The 23,936-nt window shown below is 43.7% G+C and overlaps 2 protein-coding genes across 2 annotated transcripts; one reads left to right on the top strand and one right to left on the bottom strand.

Moving 5' to 3' along the window:
• The first annotated feature begins 649 nt into the window (after positions 1-649).
• On the top strand, positions 650-2,491 carry LOC133080862 (somatotropin). Its single transcript, XM_061176945.1, has 5 exons — positions 650-890; positions 1,143-1,303; positions 1,507-1,623; positions 1,854-2,015; positions 2,291-2,491. Exons 1-5 carry the CDS (start codon positions 650-652, stop codon positions 2,489-2,491), a joined length of 882 nt encoding a protein of 293 aa, XP_061032928.1.
• Positions 2,492-15,263: 12,772 nt separating this feature from the next.
• LOC133080536 (intercellular adhesion molecule 5-like) lies at positions 15,264-20,754 on the bottom strand. The gene is given in 8 exon segments (XM_061176481.1): positions 15,264-15,321; positions 15,323-15,467; positions 15,663-15,905; positions 16,574-16,843; positions 17,379-17,657; positions 17,911-18,231; positions 19,098-19,364; positions 20,700-20,754. Coding segments are annotated over 8 exon segments (1,638 nt in total).
• Between the last annotated feature and the right edge of the window lie 3,182 nt (positions 20,755-23,936).

Genomic DNA, 23,936 nt, shown 5'->3' with positions numbered 1-23,936 from the left:
CAAATTTGAGATTCACTGATGGTGACAGGGCTATGGGAGGAAGCAGTTGTAAGCAGTGTCTGTTCCCGGGATCTCTGTGGCACATCCAAGGAGCAGGGACAATGCCTCAAGTTTTGGTCCTTTGCCCTACCCACCTGGGGGAGCCCCTATGCTCCGGCCAAGGGGAGGGCAATGTGCGGGGCTGGAGCCCTCTAGCGGTCAGTGTTAGCCCTGAATCCAGCTGCCTCAGGCTGGATCAGGTGGCAGGAGGATGGTGATGGGGCAAAGGTGGAATCTGTGCCCAGAAACCCCAGAATCTATTGCTATCCTTGGCCCCCCTTCCCCCAAACACACATTCTCTCTGGTGGATGGAGGGGAGCTGTGCAGGGAGGAGGAAAGAGGTAGAGAGTGAGGAAGCATCCACATAGCTCTCAGGGTACATCCATCCTGACATAGCCCCCCTTTAGGGGACCAGCTTGGGCCCTCCTCACCCTGGGGGCCAACCCCGCAATGACACCCTGCCACAGTGTGCCTGGACTCAGGCTATTCCCTTCTGCTACCTCCCCCTTAAAAAGAGGACGGATTGGGTGGTCTCTCAAGCTGAGACTCTGTGCGTACAGCCCTCAGGACAGGTGACAGTGGAGAGGGGAAGATGACAAGCCTGGGGGACATGACCCCAGAGGAGAAGCGGGAACAGGATGAGTGGGAGGGGGTTCTAAATTATCCATTAGCACAGGCCCGCCGGTGGCCCATGCATAAATGTATAGAGAAAACGGGTGGGGGCAGAGGGAGAGAGAGAAGAGGCCAGGGTATAAAAAAGGCCCACAAGGGACCAATTCCAGGACCCCAGGACCCAGCTCCCCAGACAGCTCAGGGTCCTGTGGACAGCTCACCAGCTGTGATGGCTGCAGGTAAGCACCCCTAAAATCCCCTCGGGCTTGGTGTGTACTGAAGGGTGATGGGAGGGCCCTGCAGATGGATGGGGGCACTAACCTCGGGCATTGGGGCTTCTGGATGTGAACACGGATATCTACCCCCGGACATGTGACCAGGTTTTAAATGTTCTCATTCCCCGGGCGGAGGGGCGGTAGAGGACTGGCAGGAGAACCAGGCCTCTTGCTCTGTGGACCCCTCCCTCTCCGGCCCTCCTTGTCTCTCTCTAGGCCCTCAGACCTCCATGCTCCTGGCTTTCGCCCTGCTCTACCTGCCCTGGACTCAGGAGGTGGGCGCCTTCCCAGCCATGCCCCTGTCCAGCCTGTTTGCCAACGCTGTGCTCCGGGCCCAGCACCTGCACCAACTGGCGGCTGACACCTACAAAGAGTTTGTAAGCTCCCCAGGGATGCGTACTAGTGGCGGGTGGCAGGAAGGGGTGAATCCGTGCCCCCTCCACGTAGTGGGAGGAAACTAAGGAGTTCAGAGGTATTTTATCCAAGTGAAGATGCTGTCATAAACTGAGGGGGGTTCCTAATAAAGCAGTGAGGAGAACCGCGCACCAGCCTAGACCCGGGCGCGTGTTCCTTCTCCCAGGAGCGCGCCTACATCCCAGAGGGACAGAGATACTCCATCCAGAACGCCCAGGCTGCCTTCTGCTTCTCGGAGACCATCCCGGCCCCCACAGGCAAGGACGAGGCCCAGCAGAGATCGGTGAGTGGCCACCGCGGACCGAGGGGCAGGGACCTCCCTCATCCTCAGAAGGCTGCCCCATCTCTCCGCAGCGGGCCTTGGGCTGTCTCCTCCCCGAGGAGGCGCAGGGTGGTGGCTGGTGGCGGAAGGTGACGGATGGCGGCGGGAGGCCCGCGGGCAGAGGCCGGCCTTACGCGGCTGCCCCCCGCCCCCGTCCTCGCGGCGCCCACCACCCACCCATCTGCCCGCAGGACGTGGAGCTGCTCCGCTTCTCGCTGCTGCTTATCCAGTCGTGGCTCGGGCCCGTGCAGTTCCTCAGCAGGGTCTTCACCAACAGCCTGGTGTTTGGCACCTCGGACCGCGTCTATGAGAAGCTGAAGGACCTGGAGGAGGGCATCCAGGCCCTGATGCGGGTGGGGATGGCGTAGTGGGTCCCCCAGCCTGGGCCCGTGGCCGCCCGCTCCTGGCTTAGCCGAGGGATGGGGGGCTCACGTGGGCTGGGGGAGAGAGGCTCCTGCTCTCTCCGTGGCGGTCCAGCCTTGACCCAGGAGAAATCTTTTCCCCGTTTCCCCTTGTGAGTCCTCCCTCCACACCCTTCTCCAAGCCTGGAGGGGAGGGTGGCAAATGGAGGGGACGGGAGGCAGCCGCTCCCAAGGGCTCCCTGTCTGTCTCTCCCTCCCTTTTGCAGGAGCTGGAAGATGGCAGCCCCCGGGCTGGGCAGATCCTCAAGCAGACCTACGACAAATTTGACACAAACATGCGCAGTGATGACGCGCTGCTCAAGAACTACGGGCTGCTCTCCTGCTTCAAGAAGGACCTGCACAAGGCTGAGACGTACCTGCGGGTCATGAAGTGTCGCCGCTTCGTGGAGAGCAGCTGTGCTTTCTAGTTGCCGGGCATCTCTGTTACCCCTCCCCAGTGCCTCCCCGGACCCTGCAAAGTGCCACTCCAGTGCCCACCATCCTTTCCTAATAAAACGAGGTTGCATCACATTGTCTGAGTAGGTGTCATTCTATTATGGGGTGGAGGGGGGCAGTACAGCAAGGGGAGGGTTGGGAAGACAACCTGCAGGGATCCTCTGGGCTCTATGGGAACCCAGATGCTGAACGATAATTGACCCGGTTCTTCCTGGGCTAGAAAGAAGCAGACACATCCCCTTCTCTCTGTGACACACCCAGTCCATTCCCCAGGTCCGTAGTCCCAGTTTGCTGGGGACTCATAGGTCAGGACCACTCCCCTCACCCCACCCCCAAAGTACTTGGAGGCGTTTCTCTCTCCCCCACCAGAACCACAAGACCAAACCTAGCCCCCAAGGGTGGGAAGAAATGAAAGCAAGACAGGCTATTAAGTATGGAAGTACAGAAAACGCCTCCAACATGTGAGGAAATCATAGAACTACCTTTGTGCAGAAATTTTAAGGTGAATACACGTTCAGCCCAGCTACTGGGAAATGGTAACAATGCAAAAATGGCTTTGGGACAAACAGAACCAGAACGTTTGGGATCTGAACTGGGGCAAGGGACGTGGAAGAGAGATTCTAAATTGAGGGTTGCAAATTCAGCCCCAACAGGTGCCAGGTAGGTACATACATAAGTAATAAGGGCTGCATGTAAAGGGAGAAATAGCAACTAACTCTCAGCCTGCTTGTGAGGGATACAGCACAGAGGGGTGAGGACCAGAGCAACCCAAAGAACTCAGGCCCCAGCTAAGGATGGGGCCCATCGGCCTTGTCAAGACTGCAGGAGCAGGGCTGCCAGACCTTCTGATTCTTCGAGACAGACAGGACGTCCAGACTTTCATGTAAAATCTAATGTTTAAACATTGGCAACTAATTCTTACTGAAAACACTTTAAGGGCAAAAGTTAACCCAAACACATGTGGTCTTCAAGCTGTCAGTGGACAATTTGTTCTTAGAGGAGTGGGTTGGGATAACTTGGTATAAGGGAAAGAATCAGAAAGACTTGGACTTGAACTTATGTTCGGGAAGAAATTACTTAACCTCCCTGAGACCCAATTTCCTCACCGATAAAATGGAGATAATAGTGTATTGCCTTACAAGGCTTACGTGAGGATTAAATGAAATGAGGTTTCTGAAGTGATTGACACAGTACAGCACTCAAGAAGTTGCAGCTGGTTTTGCATTGAATTGTGGGGTGCTCTGTGTTTTCCAAGGGAATGTTTAAGTACTTGTTATTGAATCACATTCTGTTTTCCTAATGGCACCTCAGATGTTTCTTTCTTTTTTATTTCCAAATGAACTTAAAAGGGCAGCTTTAGAGTTAAATTTTTAGTCACCCAAGCACCTTGGCTAAGTAACTAGTGATCTGTAAATTAATAGTTAGATGCTCAAAGTAACTCTATCATCCAAACATGATTCTACAAAGTCAATAATTCTTTCACAATGCAAATAATCAATAAATCTTCCTGAAAAACTCAAAGTTTTACATGCCATAATGAATTTTCTTCAAAATGGGACTCACGTGTATTCATTTTGGATATTTTACGTCAAGTAACTAATGTAAATGTAAACTTGGGGAGTAGTTGAAAGTTGGAATAATCAGAACCCTGGAGCTCCATTTCTTAACTCAGAAACCATTCCTCTGCCTTAGGTCATTTTTGTCTGACTTTTAAATCATGGAGTTTTGGAGTTAGAAGGGCCTCACAGGTCATCCTAATTCCTTCTAATTTAGGATTCTTACCCTATAGCCTCCCTCACAGATGGTACTCACTTGTGTAGCACTGGTGTCAAGGGAATTACTATTTCCCAAGGTAATTTATTCTATTAAACCCCTCTGGTTTCAGCAAAGTATTTCTTACATTCAGCTGAAATCAATGTCCCTGTAATATCCCTCATTTGACCTTAGAATTATTTGCATATCTCATGGTCTTTTAGAAGTTGATGTATTAAGCACAAATATTATTATCTATTGGCTTGAATAAGTGTTTTAAAAGGAAAGTGAGGGGACTTCCCTGGCGGTCCAGCGGTTAAGACTCCATGCTTCCACTGCAGGAGGCAAGGGTTCAATCCCTGTTCGGGGAACTAAGATTCCGCATGCATGTGGTATGGCAAAAAAAAAAGGAAAGTGAGACATCTTAAGAAGTATGTGTTGAATGAATGTGGCAGGAGAGGGGTGCCTGCAGAGAGGGGTGTTATAGCCACCAGTAAGAGGGTTCTAAAGTGGGGCTGTCATGACAGCAGTAGACTGCAGAGGGAGCCACACTCCAGAGAGCTTCCACTCAGCTCCTGGGTGGGCGTAGCTGAATCAACTCAACCACTGCTGGTTGAGAATTACGAAGACGCTAGTGGATTTTGCAAAATTTTTGAATTTAAAAAGACCTTAAAGACCATCTACCCTAAACTCTTTGATTTGCCAACTGTTAATCTCCCTTTCAGCTCTCCAGTTAGGCGTTGGATGGCAAACTCGGCTGTAAATTAGAAATGCCGGGGGTGTTTTCTGTAGCCTTCACTCCCTGCGATTCTGACTTTAATGGATCTGGGATGGGATCTGGACAAGAGAATTTTAAAAACTCCCCAGGTGAGAAGGCTGAGAATCACTGAGTTGGGACCACAAAGATGAAATGCACGTGTCCACAGGTATTGTATTGGTAAAAGGGGGCAAAAGGAGATGAGAGACCTGGGCCCGTTTCTACACTTTCTGTTTCCAGTTCTAACCAGTCAATTTAAAAAATTCTAACAAGTCAGTAGCAAAAGGACAAATACTGGATGATTCCTCCCATGTGAAGTACTTTGAGTAGTCAAATTCATAGAGACAGAAAGTAGAATGCTGGTTACCAGGGGCTGGGGGGAAAGGGAATGGGGAGTTGTTTAACGGGTAGACTTTTAGTTTTGCAAAATGAAAATGAGTTTCTGTTGTGAATTACACAATTGTTGTGTAATTCACAACAATGTGAATGTAGTTATTATTGAACTGTGCGTTTAAAGTGGTAAATTTTGTTATGAATATTTTACTGCAATTTAAATTTTTTAATTGAGGTATAATTGGCATAAAACATTAGTTTCAGGTATACAACATAATGATTTAATATTTGTATATATTGCAAAATGAGCACCACAATAAGTCTAGTTAATATCCGTCAGCACACATAGTTACAAAAAATTTTTTCTTGTAATGAGAACTTTTTTTAAAAACATTTTTAAAAATTTATTTATTTTTTAATTTATTTATTTTTGGCTGTGTTGGGTCTTCGTTGCTGCGTGCAGGTTTTGTCTAGTTGCGGCGAGCGGGGACTACGCTTCGTTGCGGTGCGCGGGCTTCTCATCGCGGTGGCTTCTCTTTTTGCGGAGCACCGGCTCTAGGCATGCGGATTTCAGTAGTTGCAGCACGCGGGCTTCTCTTCGCGGTGGCTTCTCTTTTTGCGGAGCACCGGCTCTAGGCATGCGGATTTCAGTAGTTGCAGCACGCGGGCTCAGTAATTGTGGCTCGTGGGCTCTAGAGCACAGCCTCAGTAGTTGTGGCGCACGGACTTAGTTGCTCCGCGGCATGTGGGATCTTCCCAGACCAGGGCTCGAACCTGTGTCCCCTGCATTGGCAGGCAGATTCTTAACCACTGCACCACCAGGGAAGCCCAGAACTTTTAAGATCTATTCTCTTAGCAACTTTCAAATATGCAGTACAGTGTTAACTATAGTCACCATGTTGTACATTACATCTGAATGCATGATTTTAAATGTTTAAAAATTATTTTCTAGTGAAAAAATCTTCCCCAAGGTTAAGATTAGTGAGATTTGCAGAAGAAAGAGTTCAATAGGCAGAGCTCCAGTAATCCGAGACCCCTTGGAATAATGTCTTTCTGATGCCATGTAATCTTTTAAATTTAACCTGAAATGATCATTCTGAATTTCTCCTGTCATTATTGCTGAAACACATATGGTGAGTTTTGTCCTTTTATACACATTTGAGAGGACTTACACTTTGCCCTTGCTTCACAAGTCCTCAGAATTACAGGACCTGGGCTTCTGGGATAAGCAAAAATGATACTGCTTTGTGACTTCTTTAAATCAGGCCCCGGCAAAGCTGAGAAACACTTTGAGTGATACCAGTATCAGGGTGACCAGTTCGTGCCAGTTTGCATGAGACTTTCTCAATTTTAGTGCCAAAAGTCCCATGTTTTAGGAACCTCTCCGCTCAATGCAAACTGGGACAATTGGCCCTCCTACTAGTAGTCCCAAATCTTAGGGAACAACAACAACAACAAAAAAATGGGAAAGTAGAGGAAGGAAAAGGAAATGGAATAGAAAAAGAGGAAGAGAGAACACAATGAAGAAAGAGAAAGGAAGTATCAGTGGTGTATATGACTTTTGATGGCCCTCAGTCATTGCCATGGATTTCTGACTTTTTTTTAAATTTTATTTATTTTTTTATACAGCAGGTTCTTATTAGTCATCAATTTTATACACATCAGTGTATTACATGTCAATCCCAATCACCCAATTCAGCACACCACCATCCCTACCCGCCCCCCGGCGGCTTTCCCCCCTTGGTGTCCATACATTTGTTCTCTACATCTGTGTCTCAACTTCTGCCCTGCAAACCGGTTCATCTGTACCATTTTTCTAGGTTCCACATACATGCGTTAATATACGACATTCGTTTTTCTCTTTCTGACTTACTTCACTCTGTATGACAGTCTCTAGATCCATCCACATCTCAACAAATGACTCAATTTCGTACCTTTTTATGGCTGAGTAATATTCCATTGTATATATGTACCACAACTTCTTTATCCATTCGTCTGTCGATGGGCATTTAGGTTGCTTCCATGACCTGGCTATTTTAAATAGTGTTGCAATGAACATTGGGGTGCATGTGTCTTTTTGAATTATGGTTTTCTCTGGGTATATGCCCAGTAGTGGGATTGCTGGATCATATGGTAATTCTATTTTTAGTTTTTTAAGGAACCTCCATACTGTTCTCCATAGTGGCTGTATCAATTTACATTCCCACCAACAGTGCAAGAGGGTTCCCTTTTCTCCACACCCTCTCCAGCATTTGTTGTTTGTAGACTTTCTGATGATGCCCATTCTAACTGGTGTGAGGTGATACCTCATTGTAGTTGTGATTTGCATTTCTCTAATAATGAGTGATGTTGAGCAGCTTTTCATGTGCTTCTTGGCCATCTGTATGTCTTCTTTGGAGAAATGTCTGTTTAGGTCTTCTGCCCATTTTTGGATTGGGTTGTTTGTTTCTTTAATATTGAGCTGCATGAGCTGTTTATATATTTTGGAGATTAATCCTTTGTCTGTTGATTCCTTTGCATATATTTTCTCCCATTCTGAGGGTTGTCTTTTCGTCTTGTTTATGGTTTCCTTTGCTGTGCAAAAGCTTTGAAGTCTAATTAGGTCCCATTTGTTTATTTTTGTTTTTATTTCCATTACTCTAGGAGGTGGATCAGAAAAGATCTTGCTGTGATTTATGTCAAAGAGTGTTCTTCCTATGTTTTCCTCTAAGAGTTTTATACTGTCTGGTCTTACATTTAGGTCTTGAATCCATTTTGAGTTTATTTTTGTGTATGGTGTTAGGGAGTGTTCTAATTTCATTCTTTTACATGTAGCTGTCCAGTTTCCCCAGCACCACTTATTGAAGAGACTGTCTTTTCTCAATTGTATATCCTTGCCTCCTTTGTCATAGATTAGTTGACCATAGGTGCGTGGGTTTATCTCTGGACTTTCTATCTTGTTCCATTGATCTATGTTTCTGTTTTTGTGCCAGTACCATATTGTCTTGATTACTGTAGCTTTGTAGTATAGTCTGAAGTCAGGGAGTCTGATTCCTCCAGCTCCGTTTTTTTCCCTCAAGACTGCTTTGGCTATTCGGGGTCTTTTGTGTCTCCATACAAATTTTAAGATTTTTTGTTCTAGTTCCGTAAAAAATGCCATTGGTAATTTGATAGGGATTGCATTGAATCTGTAGATTGCTTTGGGTACTATAGTCATTTTCACAATGTTGATTCTTCCAATCCAAGAACATGGTATATCTCTCCATCTGTCAGTATCATCTTTAATTTCTTTCATCAGTGTCTTATAGTTTTCTGCATACAGGTCTTTTGTCTCCCTAGGTAGGTTTATTCCTAGGTATTTTATTCTTTTTGTTGCAATGGTAAATGGGAGTGTTTCCATAATTTCTCTTTCAGGTTTTTCATCATTAGTGTATAGGAATGCAAGAGATTTCTGTGCATTAATTTTGTATCCTGCAACTTTACCAAATTCATTGATTAGCTCTAGTAGTTTTCTGGTGGCATTTTTAGGATTCTCTATGTATAGTATCATGTCATCTGCAAACAGTGACAGTTTTACTTCTTCTTTCCCAATTTGTATTCCTTTTATTTCTTTTTCTTCTCTGATTGCCATGGCTAGGACTTCCAAAACTATGTTGAATAATAGTGGTGAGAGTGGACATCCTTGTCTTGTTCCTGATCTTAGAGGAAATGCTTTCAGTTTTTCACCATTGAGAATGATGTTTACTGTGGGTTTGTCGTATATGGCCTCTATTATGTTGAGGTAGGTTCCCTCTATGCCCACTTTCTGGAGAGTTTTTATCATAAATGGGTGTTGAATTTTGTCAAAAGCTTTTTCTGCATCTATTGAGATGATCATATGGTTTTTATTCTTCAATTTGTTAATATGGTGTATCACATTAATTGATTTGCGTATATTGAAGAATCCTTGCATCCCTGGGATAAATCCCACTTGATCATGGTGTATGATCCTTTTAATGTGTTGTTGGATTCTGTTTGCTAGTATTTTGTTGAGGATTTTTGCATCTATGTTCATCAGTGATATTGGTCTGTAATTTTCTTTTTTTCTAGTATCTTTGTCTGGTTTTGGTATCAGGGTGATGGTGGCCTCGTAGAATGAGTTTGGGTGTGTTCCTGCCTCTGCAATTTTTTGGAAGAGTTTGAGGATGGGTGTTAGCTCTTCTCTAAATGTTTGATAGAATTCACCTGTGAAGCCATCTGGTCCTGGACTTTTGTTTGTTGGAAGATTTTTAATCACAGTTTCAATTTCATTACTGTGATTGGTCTGTTCATATTTTCTATTTCTTCCTGGTTCAGTCTTGGAAGGTTATACCTTTCTAAGAATTTGTCCATTTCTTCCAGGTTGTCCATTTTGTTGGCATAGAGTTGCTTGTAGTAGTCTCTTAGGATGCTTTGTATTTCTGCGGTGTCTGTTGTAACTTCTCCTTTTTCATTTCTAATTTTATTGATCTGAGTCCTCTCCCTCTTTTTCTTGGTGAGTCTGGCTAATGATTTATCAATTTTGTTTATCTTCTCAAAGAACCAGCTTTTAGTTTTATTGATCTTTGCTATTGTTTTCTTTGTTTCTATTTCATTTATTTCTGCTCTGATCTTTATGATTTCTTTCCTTCTGCTAACTTTGGGTTTTGTTTGTTCTTCTTTCTCTAGTTCCTTTAGGTGTAAGGTTAGATTGTTTATTTGAGATTTTTCTTGTTTCTTGAGGTAGGCTTCTATAGCTATAAACTTCCCTCTTAGAACTGCTTTTGCTGCATCCCATAGGTTTTGGAACATCGTGTTTTTATTGTCATTTGTCTCTAGGTATTTTTTGATTTCCTCTTTGATTTCTTCAGTGATCTCTTGGTTATTTAGTAACGTATTGTTTAGCCTCCATGTGTTTGTGTTTTTTATGTTTTTTTCCCTGTAATTGATTTCTAATCTCATAGCGTTGTGGTCAGAAAAGATGCTTGATATGATTTCAATTTTCTTAAATTTACTGAGGCTTGATTTGTGACCCAAGATGTGATCTATCCTGGAGAATGTTCCGTACGCACTTAAGAAGAAAGTGTAATCTGTTGTTTTTGGATGGAATGTCCTATAAATATCAATTAAATCTATCTGGTTTATTGTGCCATTTAAAGCTTCTGTTTCCTTATTTATTTCCATTTTGGATGATCTGTCCATTGGTGTAAGTGAGGTGTTAAAGTCCCCCACTATTATTGTGTTACTGTCGATTTCCTCTTTTATAGCTGTTAGCAGTTGCCTTATGTATTGAGGTGCTCCTATGTTGGGTGCATATATATTTATAATTGTTATATCTTCTTCTTGGATTGATCCCTTGATCATTATGTAGTGTCCTTCCTTGTCTCTTGTAACATTCTTTAAAGTCTATTTTATCTGATATGAGTATTGCTACTCCAGCTTTCTTTTTTTTTTTTTTAAAGAACCCTTAGATTCTTCATTCAATCTTTTTTTTTTTTTTAGTGGACATCTTTTTTTTTTTTTTTTTTACTTTTTATTTATTTATTTATTTATTTATTTATTTATTTATTTATGGCTGTGTTGGGTCTTCGTTTCTGTGCTAGGGCTTTCTCTAGTTGCGGCAAATGGGGGCCACTCTTCATCGCAGTGCGCGGGCCTCTCATTATCGCGGCCTCTCTTGTTGCGGAGCACAGGCTCCAGACGCACAGGCTCAGTAATTGTGGCTCACGGACCTAGTTGCTCCACGGCATGTGGGATCTTCCCAGACCAGGGCTCAAACCCGTGTCCCCTGCATTGGCAGGCAGATTCTCAACCACTGCGCCACCAGGGAAGCCCTCCAGCTTTCTTTTGATGTCCATTTGCATGGAATATCTTTTTCCATTCCCTCACTTTCAGTCTGTATGTGTCCCTAGGTCTGAAGTGGGTCTCTTGTAGACAGCATATAGATGAGTCTTGTTTTTGTATCCATTCAGCAAGCCTGTGTCTTTTGGTTGGAGCATTTAATCCATTCACGTTTAAGGTAATTATTGATATGTATGTTCCTATGACCATTTTCTTAATTGTTTTGGGTTTGTTTTTGTAGGTCCTTTTCTTCTCTTGTGTTTCCCACTTAGAGAAGTTCCTTTAGCATTTATTGTACAGCTGGTTTGGTGGTGCTGAATTCTCTTAGCTTTTGCTTGTCTGTAAAGCTTTTGATTTCTCCATCGAATCTGAATGAGATCCTTGCTGGGTAGAGTAATCTTGGTTGTAGGTTCTTCCCTTTCATCACTTTAAGTATATCATGCCACTCCTTTCTGGCTTGTAGAGTTTCTGCTGAGAAATCAGCTGTTAACCTTATGGGAGTTCCCTTGTATGTTATTTGTCGTTTTTCCCTTGTTGCTTTCAATAATTTTTCTTTGTCTTTGATTTTTGCCAATTTGATTACTGTGTGTCTCGGTGTGTTTCTCCTTGGGTTTATCCTGTATGGGACTCACTGTGCTTCCTGGACTTGGGTGGCTATTTCCTTTCCCATGTTAGGGAAGTTTTCGATTATAATCTCTTCAAATATTTTCTCTGGTCCTTTCTCTCTCTCTTCTCCTTCTGGGACCCCTATAATGCGAATGTTGTTGCGTTTAATGTTGTCCCAGAGGTCTCTTAGGCTGTCTTCATTTCTTTTCATTCTTTTTTCTTTATTCTGTTCCACAGCAGTGAATTCCACCATTCTGTCTTCCAGGTCACTTATCCGTTCTTCTGCCTCAGTTATTCTGCTATTGATTCCTTCTAATGTAGTTTTCATTTCAGTTATTGTATTGTTCATCTCTGTTTCTTTCTAGGTCTTTGTTAAACATTTCTTGCATCTTCTCGATCTTTGCCTCCATTCTTTTTCCGAGGTCCTGGATCATCTTCGCACTATCATTATTCTGAATTCTTTTTCTGGAAGGTTGCCTATCTCCACTTCATTTAGTTGTTTTTCTGGGGTTTTATCTTGTTCCTTCATCTGGTACATAGCCCTCTGCCTTTTCATCTTGTCTATCTTTCTGGGAATGTGGTTTTTGTTCCACAGGCTTGCAGGATTGTAGTTCTTCTTGCTTCTGCTGTCTGCCCTCTGGTGGATGAGGCTATCTAAGAGGCTTGTGTAAGTTTCCTGATGGGAGGGACTGGTGGTGGGTAGAGCTCGGATTTCTGTCTCTTGCTTTCAGTTTATTATGGGTGTGATTACCACCAGCATTATATAGTAAAAACTAATACTTGTAAATACATGTATATGACACTATGCTAGTGTTTTTACCAGTACTATGTCATTTCTTTCCAAATATAATTATGTAATAGATAAATGCTGTTATTATCATCCCTATAGTAAGAAGCTTCACTGAAGATTTTTGTTTTCTCAGGTCTAAAAGTAAGTCACCTTGACTTTCCTAAGAGGATAAATTTTGGAGTATTAAAAGTAGCTCTCTTCACCTGGAGATAATCAGGGTAGCTGCAGTTAAGTGTGAGCTGGTTACTCTATTTTCAGAAAAGGAGTATGATCAAAACCTCTTAGGGGGTGGGGCCCCTGGGAGACACTAAAGGCAGCTACCCTTAGAAGGGTGAGAGGCGGCCAGCTGTATTATTCTGGAAAAAAGATATAACGAGATCCTTTGTGCTTTAAGAATTGACTAGGAGGGCCCACTTGACCCCTGGTTGTGTGAACCCCTGGGGAGAGAAAGGAAGCAGAGGTTCCAAATCTACAAGGGAAAGAGCCTACCCAAATCTGAGAAGCCTTGGAGGACAGCTAATCCAAAGTATCCAGCTCTAAGAACTGTAACCCTGGAAATCCATGCAAGGCATCACTGAAGCTGGACCAAGCCCTGGGAAGCCGATCGTCCTCCCTGGAGGATCCTCGGCAGCCCACCTGGGAACCTGGATTTGTAGTACCGCAAGGTTTGATGGACTGTGTAGGACACTGTCAACAGTGACACCATGTGGCAGTGAGAAGCAAAGGCAGGAGCAGGCTAAGCCTCCAGGCTCTCCAAGGTGGACCAAGAAGTCAGAATGAACCCTTTCCTCCCTCCTGTTTAGGATTCACTGTGCCACAGAGCACTGGGGCCATGAGGTGGGGTTTGCAGATATGAGACAGCTACAGACCTGATGCAGCTGATCCCCAGACACTGAAATGACTTAAGATTCCTGGATGAGGCAACTCCATACTCTTCTTTCTAACTTATTTCCCCAAGTGCTCAATTCAGAAAAGTGGATAATTTCTATTACTCACATGATGAGAGAGCAGTGGCTAGTATATTTAGTAGAATAATTGAAGCGGAGAAGGTCATTTTGGAGGGCTGCTGTTTTGTAAAATCAAACAGGGTATTTCCAAGCTCCCCCCAGGAAGCCTTCCTTGATCCTGAGTAAGGTGTTCTCCTAAGGACCTGTGCTTCCCCATTCATAGCATTTAAGGTGCAATTGTGCTTTCCTGTTGACGTGTTCTAGCTTGTAGCAGCAGGGACAGTATTTTGTTCACCATTGTATCTCTGCTGCTTTGTATGTGTTGAAACCAAAGGATTATTTTATAGCTAATCCATAACCCAGACTCAGGAAAGGTCTGGGAAGAATGAGACAGTTTTTTCACTTTGATGCCTGATGCTGTGTTCTTTCTATCTGGTGTCTTCAATTTGGAAGGCTGTGGACCTCTATCTGGAAGTCTAAACTTTAGTTTTGAAGGCAAGTCAAAAAGGCTGCTTCCTGAACTAATGCACCACCTGCCCTGGGCTGTTTGGTTATGCTACCAACTTGATATTCTTTTCATAGAAATTGTTCTCAAAGTGCAACTATGTGACTTAATAAAAACTTTCACCAGTGACACAGAAGAGAAATACTTTCAGAGGTCGTAAAATCACTTTTACTTTTTATCATTTCCAACATTTCAGTGACCCATACATGACTGATTTGGGAGAAAAGATCTGGTTTTACAATTCTTCATGTCTTCTCTAGGGGGTGAATATAATCTTTCCAAAGAACAGAGAAGGAAGCTCAATCATATAGTGAACATTGTCACAGGAGGAGGCCTCCTAAAGCTTAAAGGGAAGTTTGCAGACATATAAAAATATATACTTCTTTATGTAAAAGGAGAATAAACGTTGGAACTCTACCCTAAAGAGCTTGTACAGGTAAAAAAAAATTAATATGTTTAATGTGAACTCACAGATGATTTACTCTATAATGGATTATGAAAAGGAATTCAGAGATGTTTGGAGCTCAATTTCATGGAAGAACTCTACCTTCCATTTCAGGGACAGAACACTGGGCTAGAAAAGCTGCTTGTCTGACCCAGTGTGGAATTTCTTATGATTTGTATACTCCTCTATGGCACACAATAGATGGTTAGTGAGTTGAAGCCTAACCAGACACTGAGCCTTAATGATGTCATCAAGCTCAGCTCTGGGAGCCAGCATTCCAGAACCCCAGGCTAGGGGAGCACAGAAATGTGTAGGCGGGAATTGGGTTCTGATTCCTAGCCCTTTGTTTGGTATTGACTCCCTTCAAACTCCAGTCCCCAGACTAAGAAATTGGTTCCCACTTAGTCATGAGGAAACCATGAGAAATGAGTTGTATTTCAGAGATATTTCTGGCTATCTCTTCAGTCTGATGTTTGGGAGCAAAGGGCAGTGGGAATGGGGGTGACAAGGCACAGGCAGGATCTTCTTTTCTGAATCTGAGAGTGGACTGATTAAGCACACAGCAAGGAGCAAAAGGCCCTCTCACCAGGTGAACTCTGAGACTGAATTCCTACTCAGAGGAGTTGAGCTTGTGGGTGGATTGGATCCACAGGACATGAGGGCCTGAAACACTGTTTTATGGGACCACAGAACACAAAGGATAATGTCTCTTCCTTTCTCTTCTACTCCCTCTTCCCTCCCTCAGGAAACCCCGGTAGTAGAGGGTGCCTTCAACCAAATAGCTGTTTCTAACTAACAGTTCTGTGCATTGTGCTTTTCTGCTTGCTGAACAGCAAACTGGCTTTCCTCTGTTCTTCTCCTTCTGCCTATAGGGCAAGTTCCTCCTCTCTATCTTGCAGGGCTGATAGTTCAAATACAGTGCTATGATGATTACGCCCACTCCAAGGGTGACAATAATAATGACGAAGATGGTGGAATGGACTCCTTCATCCAGTCCTGCCCAAGCACAGAAGACAGAGAAGTGGGAGTGTTCGAGGGCAGGAGAATCATCCCAGCCCAGCCCACAAGGCCCATTTGTCAGTCTCACCCTCCCCAGCCCACCGAAATCTTTCTTCTTTCTATGTTTGGTTAAGAATCCCAACCCCTGGGGGATTTCCATCCTGGGCCTGGCAGCAGGGGAGCTGCAGTCACCTTGAACAATGACAGCAATGTCTTTGCTGACAGAGCCCAGCTGGTTAGTGGCTGTGCAGCAGTAGGTTCCAGAGTGGTCCTGGGTTGCCTTCTGTGGCACTTCAAGGTCAAAGATCATTCCATTCCAGGTACCCAACAAGATTGGTGTCGGGTTTCCCTTTGGGACACAGGCAAGCATCTGCTCCATCCCTTCCAACCAGGTCTGATTGCCAGGGCAACCAGATTCCTCTAATCATGGCTTGTCTGGAAAAACAAGTCCCCAGAGGGGCCAGCTCAGTGCGCCACATTCCCTCGTCTCCATCATGCTCGGCTCCCTGTACCTCCCCTAATCCAAACGCTGTGTCTCCTCCACCCAATAGCTTTCTCTCCTGAGGGGAGGACCATCAGTTCCCTTCTTTGAGCTACTCTTTTTCCTCCCTGGATGAGACTGAGATGCAGCACAGGGCATTTTAATGGATTAAGACTAAATGATCTGAACTGCTTGGTCAGTGATGGCCCTGGGGTCCCTGCTTCCCATCTTTGCTTCTCAGTGAGTGAGAACATGGGTAGGGGTGAACCCAGAGAAAACGATTTTTCTACTTCTCAAAATACAAGTTTTTATGAGGAAATTTCCCTCCTCAGCATAGGCTCCAACTATCACTTCCTATGTTCTCAGCCTTTGGTCCTCAACTAATACTGCCTGATCACTTTAACCCCTTTTTCTTTTCTCTTCCCAGTTTCCCCCTAGGGTTCTCCCTACTCACTTTCCTAGGGGTAAGGTAAGCTTGGAGAGCTTTAATTTTATTTTCTCCTTTTTTTTTTTTAAATGAGAAAAATGTGGCAACTCTAATAATGAAGCTGCTGGCCAAGATCTCTGGAAATGGAAGACTAATAATCCTTGTTTTGACAAGAAAGATCAGGCTTCTACTCACATAAGACATGGAGTTGGTTCACAGTGGTTTTGATCAACCGCTGACCCTGAACCTCCAAAGAGGCCTCACAGGAGAAATTTCGGCCATCATCTTCCTCCCTGGCGGTAAGTAAAAGCCAGGCAGGCTCCCCAGGGGCAGGGAGATCTGGGGCTCCCTGAAGCCGCAGAGTAGGGCTGGGTGATGTTAATACATGCCCTGAGCAGGTCACATTAATTTCTGTCCCTGCCAATGGGTATAATTCTTCTATCTCCAGGATTGGTGGAGGGAAGCCTATAAAGAAAGGAAAAAGAGAATCAAACATATTTCTCAAAACTGGCAGCCACTTCTGTACTCTTGCTGCTGGTGGTACCCCTCGGGTAGGCAGACAACAGGGGAAAGACTTTGGATACCATTACTGCTTCTGTGCTGACTGGCCGGAGCAACGAGATGGTTTGGGAATTTGAGAGCTTCTCCTGTAACAAATGCCACATGCTCATATTTGGCTACGCCTCTGCTGCAAGGACAGTGAGATGTCTTTTCATCTTACAGATTTCCTCCTCACTCCAAATCATTGTTCCTAGGAATAAGTTCAAGTATTCACAATCACTCTATAAGTAGGATGGCCTAAGGAAACAGGGTGAAGGCTAGATAGAACTACTGCCTCAGCGCATCCCTGCACTTAGAGAAAGATGAAAACTAATGTTCACTTTGGAGTATACCTAGCAAAGATTAGTAGGGATATTTGCAGTTGAATCACCAAGCCTTTACTATGGACGTTTTCAATGGCAGAGAACTGTCAAGGGAAGGGAAGAGGCAGGTCACTTACTATAGACATGCACTGGCTCTCTTGTTTTGTGTTCCACTGGACCCAGAGATACAAGGCAAGACAGCTCCTGATCACCAGTCTCCATGGCCTGAGCAGTGGCATTGGCCCATACTGTGTCTGCCTCCCAGGAGAGGAAGGGCCTAAGCTCCTGGTCTCCCAGGAACATGTGGATCATTACCTCTTCAGCTGGGAACACCCTAGCCACCTCACAGCTCATGGTCTCTGCCATCCCAACTTCCAGAAGTGAAGAGACCCAGATTTGGGGGTTCTGAGAGAATTCTGCCAAGAAATGAGGAAAAGGAAAAAAAGGAGAAAAGCCATGATAAATCACATGTCATATAGGACCCCACAATGTAGGGAGTGGGGCTAGTAGCTATCTGCCTCCCACGGTGAGCTTAAAACTCAAGTAAAGGTGGAGCTCAATTACCCTTACACCCTCATCCTAAACACTACGGGAAACGAGTGCCAAAGGCCAAGGTAAGCTGAGGAAAATGAGCCCCAGGATTCCTTCCACACCTGGGCTCTGACTCACCAAAGATTCGGAGCACCTTGATGGCTGAGTTGCTGCAAAAGAGCCCTCCACCACGTGAACTCAGGTCCAGTTCTGCATGGCAGGAGAAATTGCACCTGTCATCCTCCCTTTGGGCTTTGACACTGATGGTGACCTCAGCTCCTTGGGAGGCCACAGCCAAGCTCCTAAAATTCTTTCTATGTAGTTCTTGGTTATCCTGGAGAAGGGTAAGGGTGAGGTTTTCCAGGGGTGTGACACTGGGCACGTGGCATGTCCCTGTAAAGGCTTCATCCACAGCCACCCATTCAGGCTGCAGCTCCATGATCACTTGCTCTGGTGGCTCTTTAAGACAAAAAAGGTGGGCTTGATGAGAGAAAGATACTCAACTCTCCAGAAAGAAATGGTATAGGACAGGAAGCCTGTGATAGAAGGTGACCACTACTCTTAAACCACCTGATGAACAGTGTCAGCTTTCTGCCCTAGATGAGTTAGCCTTCTTCTTCCCATCAAAGGTGGCTAAAGCCAAGAAATGTAACTGTTGAGGGGCCCCCTGCTTTGATAGTTGCTGCCATTCTGGAGAGCTTTTCTCTCTTACCAGAGGTGCTTCAGAGGCATGAGCAACTTCTGAGGAGCTTCTTACCGTCACATGAAAACTACACCCTAGCTAACCAAGCTCTGACACCCCAGAGATCACACTTATTCTTATGGCTACATCTTTGCCAATGCTATTTGCCTACCTGAAAGAGGCTCCTCACCCATTCCCATCACTTCAAAACCTAACCATTTGCAGGAGTGAAACTCAAGAGCCTCCTTTTCTGTGGAGACTTCTCCAACTACCCCAGGCTACAAAGACCCCGCTTTCCCTAATCCCTGTTTATTCTAAAAATTTGTGACAAATAATTCAACACTAATTTTATACTGTTTTGATAATTTATAAATTAGCATCATTAGCAAATGCCTCCTGTATTTGAACATATTCTCAAAGCACAGATGTCTGGATGCGCTCTATGGTCTGCTCCTAATTTAAAGGCCTACACCAAAGGGAAACAGAAATAATTGGCTCTAGAATCCCTACAGTAGGACAGAAATCTTTATTAAGGGCCACAATTCTCTCCCCTAAAAGAAGTCTCTTTCTAATTGTTCCCTAAAGAAGACACAGTCATGTTCCCCCACTCTTCCCTTCCTCCCCAGCCCTCAGCCCCACTCACGGTACACAGTGATGCCAAGGCTTATGTCCTTTTGGATCCCTGCACAAGAGAAGAAGCACTGCAGGATGGAATTCTGTGTGACATCTTCCAGGAGAAACTCCTTCCACTGAGGCCCTTTGCCCACCTGGGTTTTCTTTAATAAGGTCTCAATTCCACTGGGTCCCGGGTCTGGAGATGTGGTGCTGCAGTTGACCATTAGGGACTGCCCATACTTTACAAGGGCCTGATGTGGCCAAACAGAAACCTCAAATAGGTCTTCTGCAGCCCCTGAAAAGGTTAACCACATATGCCAAAGACTCTGGTGAGGACCACAGGACCCAAGAAAGAAAATACAGAGCCTATTCTATCTAGTTACAGGTTAGAGAATAGGAAACCTACCTTGAATAAAAGGGTACAGGGGAGAAACAAGAAAGAGACCCTTAAGCAACAAGTTAGAATCCTGACTCTACCACCATTCCCTCCTCTCATCATCTTTCTTGGGATCTCGATTTCTCTAATAGTGTCACCATGGAAACTATGGCGTTGCTAAAAATCATGCCCAGGAAACCATTCTCTTCCTAAACTTCCAGAAATCTTGGAAACTTCCAGAATTGGCTGCTGAGGGCCCTCATGGGGTAAGTAGATCCCTGAAAAAAAAAGAGCTTTGTTACTTATACCTCAAAGCAGTGTTTCTCAAATTATGGTCTAAGAATTGCCTTCACCAGAATTATGCTGGAATGCTTGTAGATTGCAGATTCCAGCTCCACCTCAGACTGAATGATTAAGAATTTGTGAAGGCAGGACCTGGAAATACTCAAGGGAACAAAACAAGCACTCCTGGTGACCTTTGTGCACACCAAATTATGGGAACCACTGGTATAAAGGTGACTCCCAGGGTCACTCATTTCCATAGAACTTTTCACCTCTTCTTCTCAAAGTGAGACTATTCCATTTTGCTTTGGTGCTAAGGCAATAGATGTTTTTGGATGCTTAAGAGTTTAGTCTGTTAGGGAACTCTTCTCAGGAACAGTGAGAGAGACATCAGGTAAGTTTTAAATGTCTGATATCGGTGAGGGGCCCAGTGTCCCGAAAACTTCCCTTACCGGTCCCCTTTAGCTATTCCAGGTCCACCATCTACTTCATCTCCCAAATACTAGTCCCTTCTGGGAATACACAACTCTTGCAGCAATGTTACCCACTAAGGCTCCCGTTCCTTTCTTGCCATCTGGAGAACTCACTCTTCACAACTGCACTATGGGCCCTGTCCTATCGAGATCCTATTGTAGCTCATCATGACACAAAAGATGGCAACACAGAAGTAAAAATATTCCCGAGAGCAGAATAGGACAGTCCAGGGGCAGCAGGGAGCCAAGCAGAGAAGGTATATTTCTTAGAGAGGGTTTTTTCTGATGGTCTATTATCTTGTCCCTTAATGTGGGTTTTCCCAGTTACGAGCCAGAAACACCTAGGATTCTGTGTCCTAGATCCAAGAAATAGGACTCTCTCCCAAGGGTCCAGATGAGTGAATACTAGTGTCGCCCCACTCAGGATTTCCTATCCTCTTTCTCATTGACCTGTGCCCTGGCACATACTAGCTAAAGAAACTTTCCCAAATAGCCTCACCTGGGCAAGGAATCAGGGCCAGCAGGGCCCAGACACCAAACAGTAGCATTTCCATCCTTATGAGAAGGGCCAAAAGCTGGAGAGGAAGAAAGGAGACAGCAATGCTGGAGAAAGTGACAAAAAAAGAGAAAAAGGATATAGGAAATTCTTTCTTTGATACTCTTCAAGGTTAGCTCCTTCCCTAAAAACTTGCATGGTCTGGAGAAATTGCAGCAAGAGTATCAGTGGTATGGATGTACTAAAAGAAATTCTTGCATCTATTTCAGTTTGGTTTACGTGCATAACAAAAAGACATAGGAAAATATGAGAAATAATGAAGGGGATATTAAATTAAGTGAGATTCCTGTATATGCTTGTATTGCACTTACCTGTTTACACGTTTGCCTCTATTTGAGTCAATAGAAGATGGCTGTTAGCATAGACATATGAAAAGTGAGGTTTAGAGAGACGAAATTTGGCAGTGTTTATCTGGCACTGTCCAGTGGAAAGTGACCCTGAATCTAGAAAACATGTTCACTCGAGTCCTGTTCTCTTATGGGAGAAATGCTTCTTCAAGGACTCTCTCTTCACGACCTCTATGAAATATCCCTCAAGACAATCCATCTCTTTTTGATCTGCCTCCAGGTTCACCAAGCAACATTTGGATTACTACTTTGGCTTAGTTAAATCTTAAGTGCCCACTTCTTTTCTCTGCCAATCCATACCAAGTTTTTCTTTCAAAACCCCATTCAAGCAAATTTCTTCTAAGAAAGGACTTTCTTGACTAATCCTATCCCACTTCATAATCCCTCACTTATTACACATTACCTGTACCTCACTTTATGCCAAACATGATTTCTGAAGCTATGTATATTAAAATGTAATTCACCTCAGTGCATTATTTTAATGATGTAGTCATTACTGTACTAGGAATTCCTTAAGAACAAGAGATAATACTTTCATCATCTTGCATCTGCAGCACCTAGCACAGTGCCTAGCATATTATGGATATTCCATAAATGAGTGACTATCCTCTAATTCTCCATTTTAATTTTCATACACTGGGCTGTGTGCAAGTCTACCTTTACTTGTATGCTGGTCTGAAAGAGGGTTTTTTTTTTTTTTTTTTGGTCTTTTTTATACACGCATAAAACAATAGGCATATCAAAATTTACACTCCCAAGTAAATGCTACCATTCAAAACAATCACTTTGGGAGGCTATAAATTTAATCCAGTGATGACACCATTATTCAAAACTTTTTTGGGAAGTGATTTAGAACTGGCTTTTAAGCTACATAAGAAATATCAGTCTCTTTATTAAGCTATTCTGTTGGGTTGGCCAAAAAGTACCTTTGGTTTTTAAGTAAAAATAAAAGACACATTTTTCATTTTTACCAAGAACTTTGTTGAACAATGTATTCACCCTTTTGTTCCACTACCTTCTGCCATTTTTCAGGCAACTTCATAATTCCATCTCCCCAAAACTTTTTATCTTTTTGAGCAAAGAACTGTTCCAGGTGCCTTTTACAGTCTTCTAGGGAATTGAATTTTCTTCCATTAAGAGAATTCTGTAAAGACCAAAATAGATAGAAATCCGAAGGTGCAACGTCTGGTGAATATGGCAGATGAATCAGAACTTCCCAGCCAAGCTGTAACAGTTTTTGCCTGGTCATCAAAGAAACATGCAGTCTTGCATTATCCTGATGGAAGATTATGCATTTTCTGTTGACTAATTCTGGACACTTTTCGTCGAGTGCGGCTTTCAGTTGGTGTAACTGGGATGGAATTAATCGTTTGGTTTTCCAGAAGGAGCTCATAATAGAGGACTCCCTTCCAATCCCACCATATACACAACATCACCTTCTTTGGATGAAGACCGGACTTTGGTGTGGTTGGTGGTGGTTCATTTCACCTGCCCCACGATCTCTTCCGTTCCACATTATCGTACAGTATCCACTTTTCATCGCCTGTCACAACTTGTTTTAAAAACAGAACATTTTCATTACGTTTAAGTAGAGAATTGCATGCGTAAATATGGTCAAGAAGGTTTTTTTCACTTATGTGGAACCCAAACATCAAAGCGATTCACATAACCAAGCTAGTGCAAATGATTTTCAACCCTGATTTGGATATTTTGAGTATGTGGGCTATCTCCTGCATGGTTTAACATTGATTGTTCTCAATTCATGTCTCGATTTGATCGCTATCAACTTCATCTGGTCTACCTGACCATGGAGCAGGGTCCAGCGAGAAATCTCCAGCACGAAACTTTGCAAACCACTTTTGATACGTTCAATCAGTCTCAGTACGTTCTCCGTACACTGCACAAATCTTTTCTTGCGTTTTGGTTGCATTTTTACTTTTCTTGAAATAATAAAGCATAACATGCCCAAAATGTTGCTTTTTTCTTCCATCTTCAATATTAAAAGGCTACACAAAAATTCACCAACTTTGATGTCTTTTTTTAAATGCACGCTGATATGACAGCTGTCATATACAATCTAACAAAACTGTTTCCAATGAAGTTAAAGACAACTAAGTGCTACTAGAGCCATCTTATGGTAAAAAAAACCAACGAACCTTTTGGCCAACCCAATATTATTCTTTGGACAAAAGTGATATTACTCAGTCACCTTATTCCCCAAACTTAGCTCTGAGTAACTTACATCTCTTTCAAAGGAAGATCTCCTATCAGTGAAGAGATTCTAAATAAAGTAACCTCAGACTCTGAAGGGCATTTCAAAACAAGTGTTTTGAGTAACAACAGCTCTGCTGAAAAGAGTACAAAAGCCCCAATTGGGACTACTTATATTCATACATTCTTTCAGCAAACAATTATCGAGCCAGGCTTGTAGTAAGGTGTTGAAGTTACCAAGATTTATCCTATGACATAGGAATTCCTGGTAGTTGGAGGGAAAGACAAATGTAAATACAAATAACAATATACTGTGCCGAATGTTATCATAAATATTGGGAGGGAGTAAAATGAGAATTAAATGAGTTAATTCAAGTGTTTAGTCCAACTATTGGCACCTAAGTCTTCAATAAATGTGATGATAGCGATTGTGCTGCTCTTGTTGATGCTGCTGACAATGATAAGCAAATTGATCAGGGAGCATTGAGGAGGGAATCACTACTTCTCTCTGAAGGAGTTGAGAAGGTCTCTCAGAAGGTCCCCTTTGAGCTGCATTTTCTATTATGTGCAGAAGTCTGTTAAAGCATGAAGTGATATGGAGAAGAGGTCAGGCCAGGCTTAT

The sequence above is a fragment of the Eubalaena glacialis genome, chromosome 19, assembly GCF_028564815.1.
Source record: "Eubalaena glacialis isolate mEubGla1 chromosome 19, mEubGla1.1.hap2.+ XY, whole genome shotgun sequence".
NCBI classification, from domain to species: Eukaryota; Metazoa; Chordata; class Mammalia; order Artiodactyla; family Balaenidae; genus Eubalaena; species Eubalaena glacialis.
This window is presented reverse-complemented; position numbering and strand designations above follow the sequence as displayed.

What these genes read in the sequence shown, in the direction of transcription:
- LOC133080862 (XM_061176945.1), top strand. Translation starts at nt 650, where the DNA reads ATGACCCCAGAGGAGAAGCGGGAACAGGATGAGTGGGAGGGGGTTCTA. An exon ending in ACCAGCTGTGATGGCTGCAG is followed by an intron (nt 891 to 1,142) that starts GTAAGCACCCCT and finishes GTCTCTCTCTAG; the next exon opens with GCCCTCAGACCTCCATGCTC. An exon ending in GCATCCAGGCCCTGATGCGG is followed by an intron (nt 2,016 to 2,290) that starts GTGGGGATGGCG and finishes TCCCTTTTGCAG; the next exon opens with GAGCTGGAAGATGGCAGCCC.